Below are 17,838 nucleotides of genomic sequence, written 5' to 3' on the forward strand. Positions count from 1 at the left end.
CTCATTCATGAAAACTCAAGGAGGTCGTCAATGACGTTGATAAAACTGACAACCTCCTTAGGGGCTTTGGCTATTATGAATAAACGCCATTATTATTATTACCTCTCGGGTATCCAGGACCGGCTTCCCTATATATGAATGGTTCTTAGGCCAGCCAGCCCTGAACACTTGCATACCATGTGTTCTGCTGACTTCCCCATACCAACGATACTCTATGCCGACAGTGCCCCGTCAGCAGTCCAACCATCACCCGAAGCTCGGCTCGTGACAGCTTCAAGAGCTTTCTGGCGTAGGCGAATTTAAATGAACGCTCGTTATATACAAATCTATCAGGCCCAATAATTATAATTTTACGTCAGTTCAGTTAAGTCATTCGTTCATAATAAGTTCTATGGTTAAGCCCCATCATTCGCAATTTTTAGGCTCAATTTGAACGAATTGTAGCCACTGTTTTTTATTAAGTCACTGTAAATAAAGGTACTGTACGCATGAATGAATGAGCGCTAAAAAGCTCCTGACTTTCCAAAATTTTTTCAATATTCAACTCAAATTTTCTGGAATTCTGATAAAATAAAGATCTTTAAATAATGATGCTATCAAAACGAAAATTTGCACGAAGCTTGAAATTGTTATTTTTATATATAGGTTGGTAGAGGTACACGCAAATCTCAACTCGATCGGATCTATCGTCACCAAAATATTTTTTTTCCAATATTCTTCTTTAATATTCTTCTGGTTCTGATGATGCTTGATTAGCTTGAAATTTTGTAAAAAGCTTTTTTATTCATTTTTTTTTCCGCTCACGCTATATATTTTCCATTAATTGATATATGAAATGTACAGAGGTACACATCGGTGTCTTATGCCTTATTCGTATTCATAACTCTGTTATTGAATGTTTTCAAGCAAAACACACGGACAGGTCGATTTAAGTTTTTAATTAACGATTTATTTTACGGTGCAAGTTGCAAATTGGTACCGTAGACAGGTAATATTTTTTTTTTTTTGTTAAGAAAATAATACATTTACTGTGAGAGTTTTCATGGGAGAGAGAAAAAATCTTTAATCAACCCAAAAACAAAACAAAATTTAGCGCACATGTTCAAATTGTGTTTCGTTAATCATTTGGCACTGACAGATACGAGTGTAAACACTTTTTACACTTCGCTCAAGGACTTCAGGAGTGATCTGCTCCAATACAGTGTGAATTATTTGCCCAACTTCTCTAAATTATTATTAGAATAAACATTTGATTTTAAATGACCCCATAAAAAAATCAAAGGGGCCAAGTCTGTGAAAAGCGGTGGCCACCCAATATGTGCTCGACGGTCTATCCAACTTCCAGGAAATGTGACTCAAGCTATTGATTTTATTTTTTACTCCAAAGAGCTCCATTTTGTTGATACCAAATATCCTGATGGTGTAGGCAAATCAAACCGCAAAAATTTTAAAGAACGTTCTGCTATAAGGTTTTCTTACAAAAAATAATGCCCTATTGAACGCCCTCCGATTATAACAATCTAAACATTCAATTTCTCGTGGCGTTTACTGTGACATTTTTGAGTCCAGTGTGGATTTTCTCTTGACCAATACCTGCAATTGTGACGATTTACTGTTCCATTCAGGCAAAACTCGCTACGTCAGAAAATAATTATTATTCATAACATTAGATCGTTAACTGCAAATCAGTTGAATTTAATTTGTTTTTTCCTGAACAACTTTGCGACAAAAGAGATGACCTACGTTATGATTTAGCACTTTAATGCTAACTGTCTTGTAGAAAGGTGAGAATTTTCTTCAGCTTATACATAAACACCCAGTTGCAGGAACGTTCATTAAAATTTAATGCCACCATTAAAATTTTAATCCTTCAGTATACTCATTTGCCACCTGCAACTTTTAACGTAGGATAAAACTTTTAATGCGGCTTTAAATTTTTAATATACTTCGGCGAGACTTTTTCGAGTCAAGTTACGAGGTGCGCCCTCTCCCAGGGGTTCGGTGTTTTTCCAGACCCTCTTACACAATCGTGGAGAGGTGACTCTGTTGCAACGCGATGACCTATATAAATCCGCCGGGGTCTAGTAAGTGTGGCGCGAAACCCATAACGCCATCTGCCAGCAGACAGAGTCACTAAAATACTTTCCTGCGACTGGCTGAATATGTTTTTTTCGTTTAGTCGTGGTCGACCAGACGACCAAGTGGTAGTCGTAGATGTCATACAATAAGCTTAGGTATTTGTTCACATAACGCAACAAGCCATTTCGAAACGTCTGAAAAGCATGGGAATGATTCAGAAACAAGAAAATTGGGTGCCGTACGAGTTGTAGCCGAGATATGTTGAACGACGTTTCTTTGCTTGTGAACAGCTGCTTGCAAGGCAAAGACGGAAGAGATTTCTGCATCGTATTGTGACTGGGGACGAAAAATGGGTTATTACGATAATCCCAAGCGCAGAAAATCATGGGGGCATCTCGGCCATGCAGCCACGTCGACGGCCAAACCGAATATTCACGGTTCCAAGGTCATGCTCAGTATTTGGTGGGACCAGCTCGTCAAGACATACTTAGAAACGTTGAAATAGGAAGTCCTACCCCACATGCCATATTCTCCAGACGTTGCTTCCTCGGACTATCACTTGTTTCGATCAATGGCACACAGCCTGGCTGACCAGCACTTCCGGCCTTATGAGGAAGTAAAAAATTGGATCGATTCGTGAATCGTTTCAGAAGATGACCATCTTTTCAACGCGGCATTCGTACTTGCAGATAAACATCAAAGGAACCGATGTACCTACTTCTTTAGATATTTATTTACTTCTATAATTATCCAAATTTTAGGTATGAACTTATTTCACATGCAAAATGAGGAATTTATTTCTTACAGAAAAACCTTGTTCCTATTTAGGGCTGAAAGCATCTTTTCCGCAATTTATCGCATGAATTCTATCGTGTCTGGCAATTGCGTGTTGAAAAGTAAACTTTCCGCACGACAAAATCACGAACGTTTTGATTTATATTTGAATTGATATTTGTATTGAAATAAAAACAATTGTTTTCATGCGGTTAAGTCTCGAATGGTCTTGAAAATTTTAATTTTATTTGAATATGAGTAAGTACATGTACTTTTGCGATAATGGTGGTAATAAATTGGTTTTCAAAGGGCAAGGCAGCAGCTTGATGAAAAAATTTGTCACTGGTTAATTTTTCTGGATTGTTCGCATTTCGACCCCCTGAACAGATCCAACTCAGATTCAATGACTAGTTTTCGAGATACACGGTGGTGTTGAAGTTGGAAAATGGCATTTCTTTGAAGTAACATTTCCCCACAACAATTCCGAACTTTTACAGGTTGTTCGGGGGTGCTGTGGGATGACTCTATCAAGTTATCCAACATGAAGAGCCTGAGCTATAACGGCCGAAGAACCTCAATATTTTTGAAGTTTTTCTGGTTTTTTTGCTCAACTTCTGAACTAAGTATTTTTAACCAATACGTTCATTATAAAAGTTGTAGAGCGTTGAATTTTGTACAATTTTGTATTCACTAACCTTTTCCTAAACCTTATATCAACTGAGATACAGCCTATCAAAATTAGAGGAATTTTCTCAAAATGGCAAAAACAAGGATTTTGGCCTTCTATCTAATCTGAGATTAGCTAGTAGCTACTACAATTTATAAAAAGACTTGATGCAGCCACCAACAATTTGGAGCGTTAGGGGGTTACTGCACCATCCTCGTTGTCGTCGTAGTCCATGTTTTCGGAGTCCACTGACATGTCTGGTATAGGTTTAAGAGAAAATTTTCCACGTAGTTCTCGTATACTGCGGAGCCTAACAGACCCGTCTTTTTACAGCTGCAGTCAGCAAGAAAATCTCTCCAACGACAGCTATTTGAATTGAAGCTACCTAGGGATCCTTGAAAACCTCCAACATTGGGGAGATGCCGTGGTTCTTCTGATACATCTGTATTACCTTCTTCCTCCCAATACTGAAAGGTGCTGAGGTGGTTGGGGTGTTACCTTTTCACTTTTCTAGAACTGAATTTTTGCTTTAGAACCCCAAAGCATTTAGCAGCTCTAGACGATCAATGTCTTCCCCCGTTATGACTATACTGTCGTACTTCCCGGAAACTGAAATAGCATCTGTACGATCAGAACATTATTATTATTATTATTATTATGATTACATATAAATGAAGGCTGAGGACTAAGTCCTATGTAAGCCTAAATTTATTATAGTCTTCTACTGCCTGCTTGATCCCATTGATTTCAAAGTCACCCTCAGCACCGTTTTAACAATCTTGTTTGTGTCGTGGAAGAGAAATTTTGCCTGAGTAATGGTGCTCACTAAGGTTGTCTTGGATAACACAAACTTTGTAGAGGGGTTCAGCCAGGAAGGCCGATAACGTTCAACTTTAGTGCTCTGCTAGCTTATCCCACTCGTATTGGTGATACTGGGACTGGTATTGTTCCTAAAGAGTATTTTTGATGTAGTCCACGTAGTTTTGGCAGATTACTTGGAATGTTGCTTCGCTTGACCTCGTCCGAACCACCATTTTGAGAAAATTCCTTTTATTTTGATCGGCTGCATTTCGGTTCAGTTAGGTTAAGGAAAAATTATTTTTTCTCTTCAACTTTAGAAATGAACGTTTTCGTCCAAAAAACCCGAACAACCAGTAGGAGTTTCATTAAGTTAGGAATTTTTTTTCAGCAGACCCCACTTTTTTGCTGTCTATACGGAACTATGAGCGCAGAAGCCAGATTGAATTTGTGTGAATGAAATCCTCACCTTTCTACAAGACACTAGCCTCAAATCAAAACCTAGAATCAGGGCCGTAACTAGGGCGTGGCAAAGGTGGCACTTGCCACAGGCGCAAGGTCCACAGGGGCGCCCAAAAATGAAATTGAGCTGATATTCATGCGAAGAGCTAGAAGGCATTCCACAAATTCTTGGTGGTGTTCCTCCATGATTCCAAGGGGTAGAAAAAACCACTCCTGAAACTTGTTTCGCGATAACTTTTTCTTTATTAATATTTTACAATAAGTGAATTAATTTTGGATAGACTGATCCTTACTTAACAATTGAGGTCTCTTGTAATTTTTACTTAAATTCACGGTTTTTTGAGCAAAAACAACATCAATAGATAATACTCCAGAGTTTTGGGGGTTGGAATAATTTTCGACTTCAAATTTATCCAATAGGCAGATTTCAAGACGATATTTTTATTGAGAACTGGTACAGATATAAAATTAATGTGAAAAAAATAATAATTATAAACTTCTAACAAATTAGAAACTTCTTTTCGGGCGCCATGATTAAAGGGCTCTAACTATATTTTTTATTTTTTCTTCTTGACTCCTAAACAATATTGTCGTAAGAAGTCGAATTGCAGGTCAATTGAGTATTCTATGTTATGAAAGAATATTACGCATTTTTTCTTTCTTGCAAATGTAATGAAGGCGCTTATTGATCAAAATTTGAACGTGTATATATATGTAGTTTGAAAACCAAGAAATTTTAAGATTTTCTAAGTGTGCCTACCTACTACACCCTACTCCGAAATTTTCCAGACGATTTTCAAAACTTATTTTCTCTGTTATTTCAATATTTATTCATGAAAACAGTAATAATGGGCTGAATAACGACCAATAAAGCGATGTACCTACCTATCTAGCATTCGTTACATAAAATAACGAATCTTCGATAAGACTTAATAACCTGTGCAAGAAAATGAAATGCGCCTGCGCTGAAAAGGCGCGTAATCGCGACTTTGCTGTAGTCAATGAAATCGCCTACCTTCACGTCTAGTCTGGCAGCAGCTTCTCCGGTCGGGAAAACTGACGAAAGCGCCCCTAACCCAATGGAAAACCCACTATGCTATTATTGATTTTCCCTGAAAATGGCGCCCGCTGGAAAACATATGGACGCGAGCCAGTGAATTTTGGCAATATGAAATACACGTTCTGGTGTTTTGTCATCGTGTTAACATGTAGCTATTGTGCTTCCGCTGATATGGACTTATATCCGGGTGAGTAGGACCAGTCTGACTTTCGTGGTTGTGATAGAAAACGGGTTTGATTGGGGGAGGATTTTGTGAATGAAACTGGGATGCATTCTAAGATGTTTGATTGATGAACACTTCGAAGTTCACCTATTCGATATTTTCCGGTGGTAACGCAGAAATGACGATGAGGCCCACCAGGAAAGTTTTAGTCAAAATTTCCTTGGTTTGTGGATTCATTTTTTTCTTGATTTGAAAATATATATTTCAAGGTTGGTTGACCCTTTCATCAACAAACACTTTTGTTTAATTGTTTAGCTGTTCTGATTTGAATTAAATTCAAAATAATTTTATTAATTTGAGCTTATTATTCATATATACGAATAGATTTCATATTTGTATTTTAATTTTTGAACATATGGTTTATTCTTCTCATAAAACGATGTCGACTTCATTATTTTGCAGTCTCATGACAACTTCGTTCTTTTTACAATCTATAAACAAAACGGAAAAATTGAATTCAATTTCCTATAATCACTGTTCTCACTTCGATTTATTATTTATAATCACATGATATGCCATATCAAGTATGCATGTGTGCTATAAATTTCTTCTTTTATTTATTTATTATTCACAATTCGTTAAAAGTATTCTTTTATTTCTTCTTCATAATTATCTGTTGGAATTATTAAAGAACGCAAAATAATAATCCATGAAATATTCCAAACTATTGTTCATAAAAATCGAAACGAAACAATGATTTCAACGATTGATGTTTAGAATTCCACAAAAAAAAAACTAAGAATTGATCATGTAAGCCTGCTTAAAACGATTGCCTCTAAGTTGACACAACTGTTTCTACTCTCACTCGGCATTTGAGTTTCATCTGTCATTCAGTTTGTTTACAATTCCCCATATTGTCAGTTCATCTCAATTTTTTCATAACAAATTTATTTTGCCGAAGTGAAGAGAATGTTGCATAATCTGTAAAAAACACCAGATTTGAGAAAAGGAACCTCATGGATATGGCACCACGATAACGAATTTTCGGACAAATCTGAAGAAAGATTTATGTATTCCTCTTTGCATGTCGACTTGTTTCTGTTTCCAAAATTCAAATTACCAAGACTCCCATTTTCAGTCAATAGAAAACATACCTAAAAGATCATTCGCTGATGTGGGTACTTGGGTACATTTCTGAAAATGGTTTTAAATGCGTTTTCAAAACTCAAAAAATTCAAACAAAATAGTCTGTGACTTGCTTCTGGGTGGCTTTTTCATTCAGAAAGGATTTTTTTCTTTCTTTTTGAAGACCATAAAATTTTTCTCTAGTTATGTCTTCAAACTGACTCAGTTCCAAATTGGCTGTTATCGTTTTCATTGCATGAAACCATTTGAGATGCAGATGGATACTAATAGTAATGTATTTCTTCAAATGAAGATTCGTGATCGTTGTTTGATGTGTTATCATTGGTTTTTAAAGAAGGGATCATATAAAACTTCCCAAATATCCGAAAACTCACCCATGCGTTCATAGACTTGTAATTCTTTTATGCTAATATGCCGGCTGATCAGGTTTCTTTTGCCTGATCGAATAAACAAGGCGAATCCTCTTGGAAATTTTGTTCAATGAGCCTTAACCATTGTGCTAAAGGAATTTCATCACTTTCCTCATATTCAATTGAAAAATAAAAACCTGCATGTTTATAACAATCTCAATAACAATTATTTAAGGTATTTGAAGAAATGAGGTTCCCTGCACTATTCGAACCAAGTATAGCATCAAGAAGGGAAAATTTAAATTCTTCGCCATTGTCTAGGTAGGAAAACAATTTACTCAGATATTTTTTTTATAATGAGATTTCAAACATCTATGATCCCTTGATCTATAGGATGTAAAATTGCGGTCATATTTGGATGCATAAACACTTGTTTTATACTCCTCAGATCAACATATGGATGAGCAAGACAATTGTCAACAAGGAAGATTATGTATCTTTTCTTTTTTGATAAATCAAGATCCTATTTTCTGATTTCCGTCTCAAAAATCTCGGACGTGATCCATGATTTGAGATTTCTTATTTGATTTATAATTAACAGGTGAAATTTTGAAAGACTTGAAAGAACTAGGTGTTCTTGATTTCCCTATAACTAATAACACAGACTACTTAGTATTTGATAATAACCTCTATGATGATGATGATGATGAATTATTTTCTCAGTTCTTAATTTCAGCGTTGAAAATATCTTTATTTGGATAATTCTTTCTAATGTCGGGCCAGAAATTATTCAACCAATCATCTCTACTTTCAATTGAAGCACTTGCAGCTTCTCCATGCATTTTACTTGAAGTTATCCGGTATCTTCTTTTGAAGCGATCTATCCAGATTTTGGGATAGGATACGATTTCGTTATCCGCGGGGACAATAGTCTGGAAAAATCTTCTGCTTTCTTCTGCAACATCGGGCCACAAATGGTCACATTTTGAATCCTTTTTTTTCAAACAATCTAGCAATGCTTTGTTAGTTCCTATATTGATGGGTTTTCTCCGTCGACTGTATGATCAGATCTCGTTGTAAAAGAAGCTGTTCTATCAAATTTATAAAAATTGTTTTCGTAATATCCGAACTGTCGTTATAACCGAACTCGTTATATCCGACTTGAAATTACATTGAATTGAATGGGGGCCGATTTGTTCCTACAGAAATTCTTCGCTAAAACCGAGCTCTCGTTAAATTCGACACTCGTTATTGGTGAACTCAACTGTATTTTTATTTTTTCAAAAAGATTAATATCCGGCAGAGAAAAATGTTTATTCCCTATTTTAAAATGTACTTGACCTTCAAATCAAACTCCAAAGTCACAATGAATATCTGCATTCGATGTCTCCTCCCTGAAGACTAAAAAACTTTTTTATAAAACATTTTTAATCCAGGCTCTTCTCAAGGAATTATTAAAGTGAATCTTTCAAAATGGGTCACCCTGTGTAATGAATATTATATATCGTGGTAGAAATACTGTCGTTCAACCAGATATGATATACAGAGTGTTCCTAATTTAGAGGTATGTACAAGTACAAGCAAAAATGTTCCTTGGATAATTTTTAAGAAAAAAAGTAATTTAAGCATGGGGCCGCAAACGCTATGTTTTCGTGATACAGGGTGTTTCTTGCAGTCCTACTTTTTGTGATGATTATACGAGTTTATCGAATCTTCATTAATCCATTGATGTATCTAGGATATATCATTTTACCGATCTGTAGATCGGTAAAATGAGCACCAAAACTAAAATTTAATTATTTATCACAGCTCACTAACTAGATTTTTATGATAATTTGGATTTCGGGAGAAATCTTTTCTCGAATTCGGTAGCAGATACAAGAAATCAAAAAGTTTGTACTAGTTCAAAGTTTATTTTTAATTTTTTAAACTGCTCTATTTTTTTTTAAACTATCAGAGAAAGAAAAAAAAAGATTTGGAGGATCTATTCGGGAGTTAGAGAATATCAGTGAAGTCATACATGGGCGCCCGCAGGGGGGGGCCAGGGGGGGCCATGGCCCCCCCTGAGATTTTGATTGTCTCATTTTTCAGCACAACACCCTCAATATAACTTACTCAATCCAATCATGGACGCCTTATCGTTTTTCAATAATTTTCATTTTGCCCCCCCTGAGAAAAATTTCTGCGGGCGCCCATGAAGTCATATAATAAAACGCACATTCTAGTTCGATGGGCAATTCATAAATATCATAATTCTTTCAGCATACCTACCTTTCGATAAAATGAAGACGAAAACATGAAAAACTTTCTTGGCATTCCAACTTTGCTCGAAGTTAAGAAAGAATGCCATGTAGAGTCTTATACATTATTATTAGGTACCTTGAAAGGGACTAATACGATAAATTTGGATGAATAATATGTATTACATTAAAAACTATAGTTTCGGTCACATTTTTGAATCTCTTTGAAGTATAGCATTGTTTAAAAAAATTGCATCGGAAAAGAACAATGTTTCTCTATTTCAATATCGTAATGAGTTCATTACAGTTCTAAAAACAGTGCTGTAATGAACTCATTACATCATCGTTTTCAGTTATATTTTTCGATTTTTAGTTGTCTATACTGACTTCCAATCCTATCAAAATTCAACACACGTCAAATTGTCAATATAATATAATTTGGATTTAGTGAAATGATTTGCAACATTATATTCGCAATTTCTCTTAATTCTGTTGGTGTTTAACCGATTTCGTCAGACATAATTGACGAGTTTAATGCTTAATTATAAATTATTTCAAAATTCGAAACGTACGATTCAAAATGAAATTCCGTAATCTGTCAATTTTCGTAACAGTCACACCGCAACTGCCAAGATACAATACAAATGTCACTAGGATGTATTATCGCAATTTTTCATTGAATTTCGACAATATTTCACAAAACTTGACTGAAATAGAGAAAATATCGTCTAATACTCGTTGCAGAAGGCAATTCCAACACTCATGCGTTCCAAAACTCGCTCCTTCGTCGCTCGTTTTCGAATTTCGCATTCTTGTTGAAATAGGAGCCCATTCTGCAACTTGTTTTATAATATACTATTTCTGAATCGAATTCGAATGACTACATTACAGTACCTATAGTGGATGTTAATCTTTCTAGTTTGAGAAAATTATTGATTAGAGATTGAAATCAATGATAAAATCTAACTATGTGTTTCAATGAGAAATATCCAAACGAGTATGGAACGATTAATTAATTAATTAATATTTTCGTATGAAGGTTTATCTGGAGGAAAAATAGGAATCGAATAAAAATAAAAGATTCGCTTCTAAAAATAGATCATAATATTTTTATCATAAAGTCCTTCTACTGATGAGTTCGAATTTGAACATTTGTTTGATTTATGAATAAAGAATAAATCTAATAAATACATATAATGAAACTTTTAATATTCTATTCTATCTACCATATTATCATATTTAGATAATGAATATTCATGAGTAACATATATAGAATTGTTTCGAATCGTATAGTGAAAATATCCATATAATTCGGGAGAACTGTTTAATAGAAATAGTACATTTTGCGCCTCGATTTTTGCTTCGTCCTACGGACGTTGATGGTTTATCGAATGAAAAAATCCGTCCGTCCTCCGTCAGAGATTTTGATGAATGAGAGCTATTCACATAAAATTTAGTAAAAAAACCGTTGATCTTCTGCATTGATCCTTTCATCTAGAGAATATTCAATTTATAATTTAAAGGAATTGCAAATTTCACACTATTGTATAATATATTTTAATATTACCGAATAAGTCAACGCGTATTAATTATAAGTTTAATGAATGATAAATTAAATGGTTAATTGAACGAATAAATAATTTAAAAAAGAAATGAATCAATGAATCGATGAATAAATGAGTGAATAAATACGCAATTTGACAAATAAATGAACAAATGAAGCTATAAATAACACAAAATCATCGATAAAGGAATGAATAAATAAATGAATGAATAATAAAAAAAATAAAAAAAGAATGCTCCAGGGATGTATATCGGGTGTCCCAAGGTGAGTGGCCTATTAGATTATTATGGAAACTATTGATGGTAAAGATTTCAAATTTTGTGGATAGATATTTGGCCATGTTAGGTACATTTTTAAAATAATTTCACATTTCCAGTGTTGCCGGATGTACCACAATTTGGCAACAACTTTGTTATTTTGAATAGGACATCCGGTATTTCTATTTTTTTTATGATACTCCATGAAATATTAAATCTATTCACTCTTGCTTCTCCATCCCTATCTTCAACGGTTTTTGAGTTATTAATTATTTTTCGAAATTTTTGATCAAATTGGCGTATTACGAAAACGACTCTAGTTCGCTCAATATTTGAGATTTAAGTCAGAAATTTTGCAAGTCGTTAGATATTGATCTGATCTGTGTCACTGTTTTTGAATTATGGTTGTCAATAATACAGGACGGACCAAAAAAAATCATCATTTGCCAAGTTACAAAATTGTATTAAAGTCTATTTTTTCAAATTAGACACCTAGTATATTTTTCAATTTTTGGAATCAGAACAACACACTCTACAATTTTTCTGTTCACGTCCCTATACCTATCTCAACTGGATTCCGAGTTATATGCGTTTATTAGATTTCACATTGATTCAATAAGTGTTAATATCTTTTGTATTGTTATGTTCTCTATGTGGTTCATAGATCGATATATCAATGAATCAGTTCAATCCATAAATGTCAAAATAAACAATAATTGCCTAACAGGTGTTTTGTTCCGAGGTTTTTCTATAAATAATGGCTCAAGAAAGATATACACATATAACGCATATAACTCGGAATCCAGTTGAGATAGGTATAGGGACGTGAATAGAAAAATTGTAGAGTGTGTTGTACTGATTCCAAAAATTGAAAAATATACTAGGTGTCTAATTTGAAACAATAGACTTTTTTACAGTTTTGTAACTTGGCAAATGATGATTTTTTTTGGTCCGTCCTGTATTATTGACAACCATAATTCAAGAGCAGTGACACAGATCAGATCAATATCTAACGACTTGCAAAATTTCTGACTTAAATCTCAAATATTGAACGAACTAGAGTCATTTTCGTAATACGCCAATTTGATCAAAAATTTCGAAAAATAATTAATAACTCAAAAACCGTTGAAGATAGGGATGGACAAGTAAGAGTGAATAGATTCAATATTTTATGGAGTATCATAAAAAAAATAGAAATACCGGATGTCCTATTCAAAATAACAAAGTTGTTGCCAAATTGTCGTACATCCGGCAACAATGGAAATGTGAAATTATTTTAAAAATGTACCTTACATGGCCAAATATCTATCCACAAAATTTGAAATCTTTACCATCAATAGTTTCCATAATAATCTAATAGGCCACTCACCTTGGGACACCCGATATATGCCTTAAAAATACGACACTTTCGTTATTTATCAGTATAATAATATAATAATAATTTGTAGAAATTTAAATATGTTGCAATCACTGTTATAATCATTATCTGTTCACTGGTTAGTGTGAGTACTTCTAGTCTAAGAGGGTAATAAGAAGGTAACGGAAAAGGTCAGATTTACTTTTTATATACTCAACTGTGTATAAAAATAAACTTATTGCAAGAAACAGTGCTTAGTGTTAACCTTCTTTTTTTTTAATGGAGGGAAATCCACCTTATGGACACCCAACAAATCTCAACGAGTGTAAAACACCTATCGGCACCTGCTGGGTAGTGTGAGGCTCTCCTGAAGGACATACTCACTAAAAACCTCCATTACACCTCCGCCAAACCCGTAGAGAAAGGTTCCAAGCAGTGTGACCACATTTAGTAGAAATCTACTTTTTTAGTAGATTTTTCGCATTTTCATGGAGTTTTTAGTAGGAAGAAATCCTTTGGTAGATTTTAGTAGATTTTGGTAGTTTAAAAAAATATAACCGAGACGATTGGGAATATGGAAATTCGGATGTCTAGACTGTTTCTACGAATCAATTCATTGTTCTTTCTCATTGAGGTTCTACGTTCTACGTGTTTCTAGAAGAACGTACCTACTTAAACATAATGAAATCATAAAACTTCTTTGGTGGCTGTCGGCTGAGAATGAATACGAAGAATGATGGAATATCCGAAGGGTGCCTCATTGAAAACAGATGGTGTGTAAGCTTCCGTTGAAAATATACCATTATCTCACATTTGGTATTCTATTTAGTGGAAAAAAATATGTCTAACTGGAATTTCATCGACAAATTTGGGTGGCTGCATACTTCAGATTTCGAATGCCAAATGCAAGAGAATATTTTCGGCTATTAACCGCATCAAAACAAAAAATATAATAATATAATAATAAATAAAAATATAGCATTATTATAGGTAACATGCTAAAGAAGGACTTAAAGAGATAGGTGAAAATGTTGTCGTTTTCAACCTACAAAAAATATGCTCGATTCGATGGATAGTGAAAATTTATATATGGATGTAAAGACGATGATTTGACTGCAGATTGATACTGATTTTTCAATTATTTTTTTTATGTTCAACTGTAGTATTTCATTTCTACATTTAATGTTATTTTTATCCGAAAGATTTTAGTTTTTATTTCTATTTATATCCTTTTGTTTATTTAAATATATAAATTTTTTTGTTTATATTTGCTATTTTGATCCTATTTGTTTTTGTTCGGTTTTTTTTTCCTTTTTTTTTTCGTTCAAATTTTGAAATAAAATCTTGTTTTATTTTCGAATCTGAACGCATCTGTACTGTATATCCTATTCATGAAGAAAAATTTAACCATAAGAGACATTAGAATAAAGTGTATTCTGAATAATGTTAAAATCTAATGCAATCTGTGAAATTTTGTCAAAAAATATGTAAGTAGATTTTTAGTAGATTTATGAACGGTGTTGGTAGATTTTTAGTAGATTTCTGCGGCAAGTTTAGTAGATTCACTATATTTCAATCTGGTCACGCTGGTTCCAAGGACGTCAACCTTCCTCTCACGCATTCAGCCTCAGTGCGGCCGTCTCACCAAGGGTTTGGTACTATACGGCGGAATGCCTGTCTTTGTGTAACGCTGTCCTACCCTAGGGAGTGTGGAATAGGGTGGAAGCAATTTGTTTCTGGTGGTAGAGCCATTACACAGGTAGTCTAAAAAGCGTGAGGCAACTACCCGTCAATGAGCTCCCTCGTTTCGTGGTTTCCCCCATAGTTTTGATCACGGAACTCAAGCCTGAGGTAGTTCCCCGCAGGGACTTGGTCGGCAAGCCTCCTCCCTTCGAACTTAATCTTCTACGAGGAGACGCCTCTTGACTCTGATCTTGCGACCTTTGCGAACTTGCACCACTTACGCAAACCCTAAGTCCTCACAGCATATGATCAGTCTCAGTTTGTTCTGGGAAGTTATAAGGATGGGGGTTTTTAGAGGGAGTTTAGTAGTTTTGACTGTGAGCAGTGGGGTTGAGCAGAGTACTAACATACTATTTCGTTATCCTCGTTTCATAAGATTGGGGTGTATTTTAGTGGTGTATATAGTCACCTTTGCTATAACGTGGTTCTGTGGGGTTCATCCCCATATGCTGGGCGTGTATTTGTTGCACAGAAGAGAGTACTTCGTCTCATTTTCAACCTGAGTCCTCGAGACTCATGTCGCCCTATATTCAAGGAAAATAAAATATTATCATTTCCTTCTATATACATGTTCAATTGTCTAATTTATGTTCACCAAAATTTAAAAAAACTTAAAACATGTACAGATTTTCATAGCTACAATACTAGGCATGAGGATATTTTATGTATTCCCAAGCATAACACTAAAAAGTATGAGTCGTCACCTACTTTCACAGGAATTAAATTATATAATCACTTGCCTAAACATTTTAAGAGACTTGGTGAAAAACAATTTAAGAAAGAAGTAAAATCAATGTTGATTGACAATTGCTTTTATAATATTCAAGAGTTCTTTACTAATTCTATCATTTGAGACTTTTTTAATACTAACTTTTGCCAACATTGTTCTCTTCATATTTTCAATATGTTGTTATTTCTTTTTTTCTTGTTGACTATTCCTATACATTGTATGATGTCTTAAAGGAGGAATAAATTATTAAAAATTATTATTATTATCGAGGTCATTAAAGTCATAGTTACTCCTCGAATAGTGTACCTAGAATTACACTTAAGGTCCTAAACTGGCGCCCGCGGAAACATAAGTAACCTCTATTCGACCAAGTAGTACTCTTGTGTCTCCTTCTGCTAGACCTGTCAATGATTTCCACCTACCTTTATGGCCTCTGTCTGGTCGGTTCTGCGCCTCTCTGGTGGACCCTGTTGGTCTACTTCTCTTCTCGTGTGCTCGTTCTTGTTCGTGTTCTCGGTTCTTGGTGGAACATGGGATTGTTGAGCTATGATGAATGTAGCAGGCTGAGATTAGCCACGCCACATTTTTTGGTCAGCCTTAGTTTCACTGTCTACTTTACAGCAGGCAGTTACTACAAGCCCTCCCACCACGACAAGGTGCAGACCACGGAAGAGCTTAGTGTTATCCTAGACCTATCCTTCTTCACTTCGATTATCTCACCGTAGATAATCACACAGAATCGGTGTTTATATCTGTGTTGTGGCCATACCAATTGGTCAGAACTGACTTAATCCCAAAGATTAAGTTGAAATACCGCTAACTAATCGTTAATCCGCAACATTGCTTATTCAGGAGCCGGATTACAATAGCTAATCCGCAACATTGGTGCTTCAAATACTTAGTAAAAAATAGATGTCAGGAATGTACGTAAAATTTTCCTCGTAATCGAAGGACAAAAGCCAAAAAGTCAAGAACGGTGACGTATCGAAATTTAGACTTCTTCTTCAACAGTTCGCGTTACCGCAGCAATATTCTCTCCGGTACGCACACTTTTTGTCTTGTTGATTCTTTTGAATCGAGAAGAGTGAAATTGGTGCCAAAACGATGGATAACGGCACGAATTGCTTGTTTACTAAGTCGATTATGAGGACCGTAAAACAGACGACGTGCTCTATGAACTTTGCGAACAGATTTATTTTTTTCAAAGTAAATTTATACAACTTGGAAGCGTTGTTTCGGTGTTAAACGATTCATGATGAATTTCCCAACCTCACTGAACAGAAATGTCAACACAGTTTGACATTATCAACTGTCAAACCATAGACAACAACCGAAACTTATCATGCAGCTAAAAAAAACACCCGTTATAATGATTTATGCATACATAAGCGTCACATGTAAATAACACTTTATGCGTAATAATTATTCCCATAAAAAATTTCCATTCATATCGAACATACATATTAATTGCCTACAGAATCCAAATTATGGCCATTGTCACGTTTTCTGCCTCATGATTACCAGTTATTAATCTGTGATAAATTCGATAATCTAATTGATTATGTGACAAAACAAGTTTTGTTTTGTTCCCTACGGACGAATTAATAGGAATTCTAAATGCTGCAGATTGAATTCATTGTAGTTATATCAATACCTAATTTCTTTCTTTAGAACCACTTTATGACCCTATGCAATGTTGAACAATGAACTAATTTTATAATACCTGAGCAGGTGGTTTTACGCGAGGAGAATAATTGATTCAACCTTCAGTGAAATATGGTTTGTTTTTATTTCCAGTGAATTTCAGCTACCTCCATGCTTATTTACCTAAGTTTTAAAGCCTTTGAAAGTTCAAACACCTCAAAATGAACACTTCTTTATGATTTTAAGTTCAAACGTCTTATTTTTCAAAACTAACTGAATGGACTTGTGCATAAATGATACCCAATCTAACATGTACTTATATCAAGAATTTATTCATTGGCAACTGAGTCAAAATTTTTGAGTGAAAATGATTTCAATATTACGATTTTTTTTTTATATTTCGGATATTTTTGATGTGATGATTTTTATTCCGAATGTATGGATATTGAAAATTCTTTTAATGTATATTTATTGAACTGTTGATGATAATGCATTCAGGATTGATATATTCATTATAACCAGTAGCCATTTCTTTACTTCAATTCATTGATTTTGCTTAATCCACCTCATTCTTCGGCTGCCTTATAAAAAAACTACATTTTTTCTCTATTGTTGAATAGAATATACATTTTACTTTAAAAAATGTTTTTTGATTAACTAAAAACATTTTGTCTCTTTCATTTTTGCCATAAAATCAAGTGTTGTGGAGATATGAAGTGTTTTATGCCTATTATAATGGTTATGATGAAAATCTACACACAACAACTACTTCATTATTTCCCATTTTAAAGCAAAACATCTTAA

At 34.4% G+C, this 17,838-nt stretch overlaps 1 protein-coding gene across 2 annotated transcripts in view; it reads left to right on the top strand.

The window, feature by feature from the left end:
- Nucleotides 1–5,775: 5,775 nt before the first annotated feature.
- The window catches only part of LOC123672625 (protein cab-1), a 63,696-nt gene continuing 51,633 nt past the window's right edge, over nt 5,776–17,838 (top strand). For both annotated transcript variants that reach the window (XM_045606799.1, XM_045606798.1), the window contains exon 1: nt 5,776–6,027. In XM_045606799.1, the coding sequence (XP_045462755.1) occupies nt 5,874–6,027 (154 nt within the window). In that variant the 5' untranslated portion in view covers nt 5,776–5,873. The remainder of the gene's footprint in view (nt 6,028–17,838) is intronic.

This window comes from Harmonia axyridis, chromosome 2 (genome assembly GCF_914767665.1).
Source record: "Harmonia axyridis chromosome 2, icHarAxyr1.1, whole genome shotgun sequence".
NCBI classification, from domain to species: Eukaryota; Metazoa; Arthropoda; class Insecta; order Coleoptera; family Coccinellidae; genus Harmonia; species Harmonia axyridis.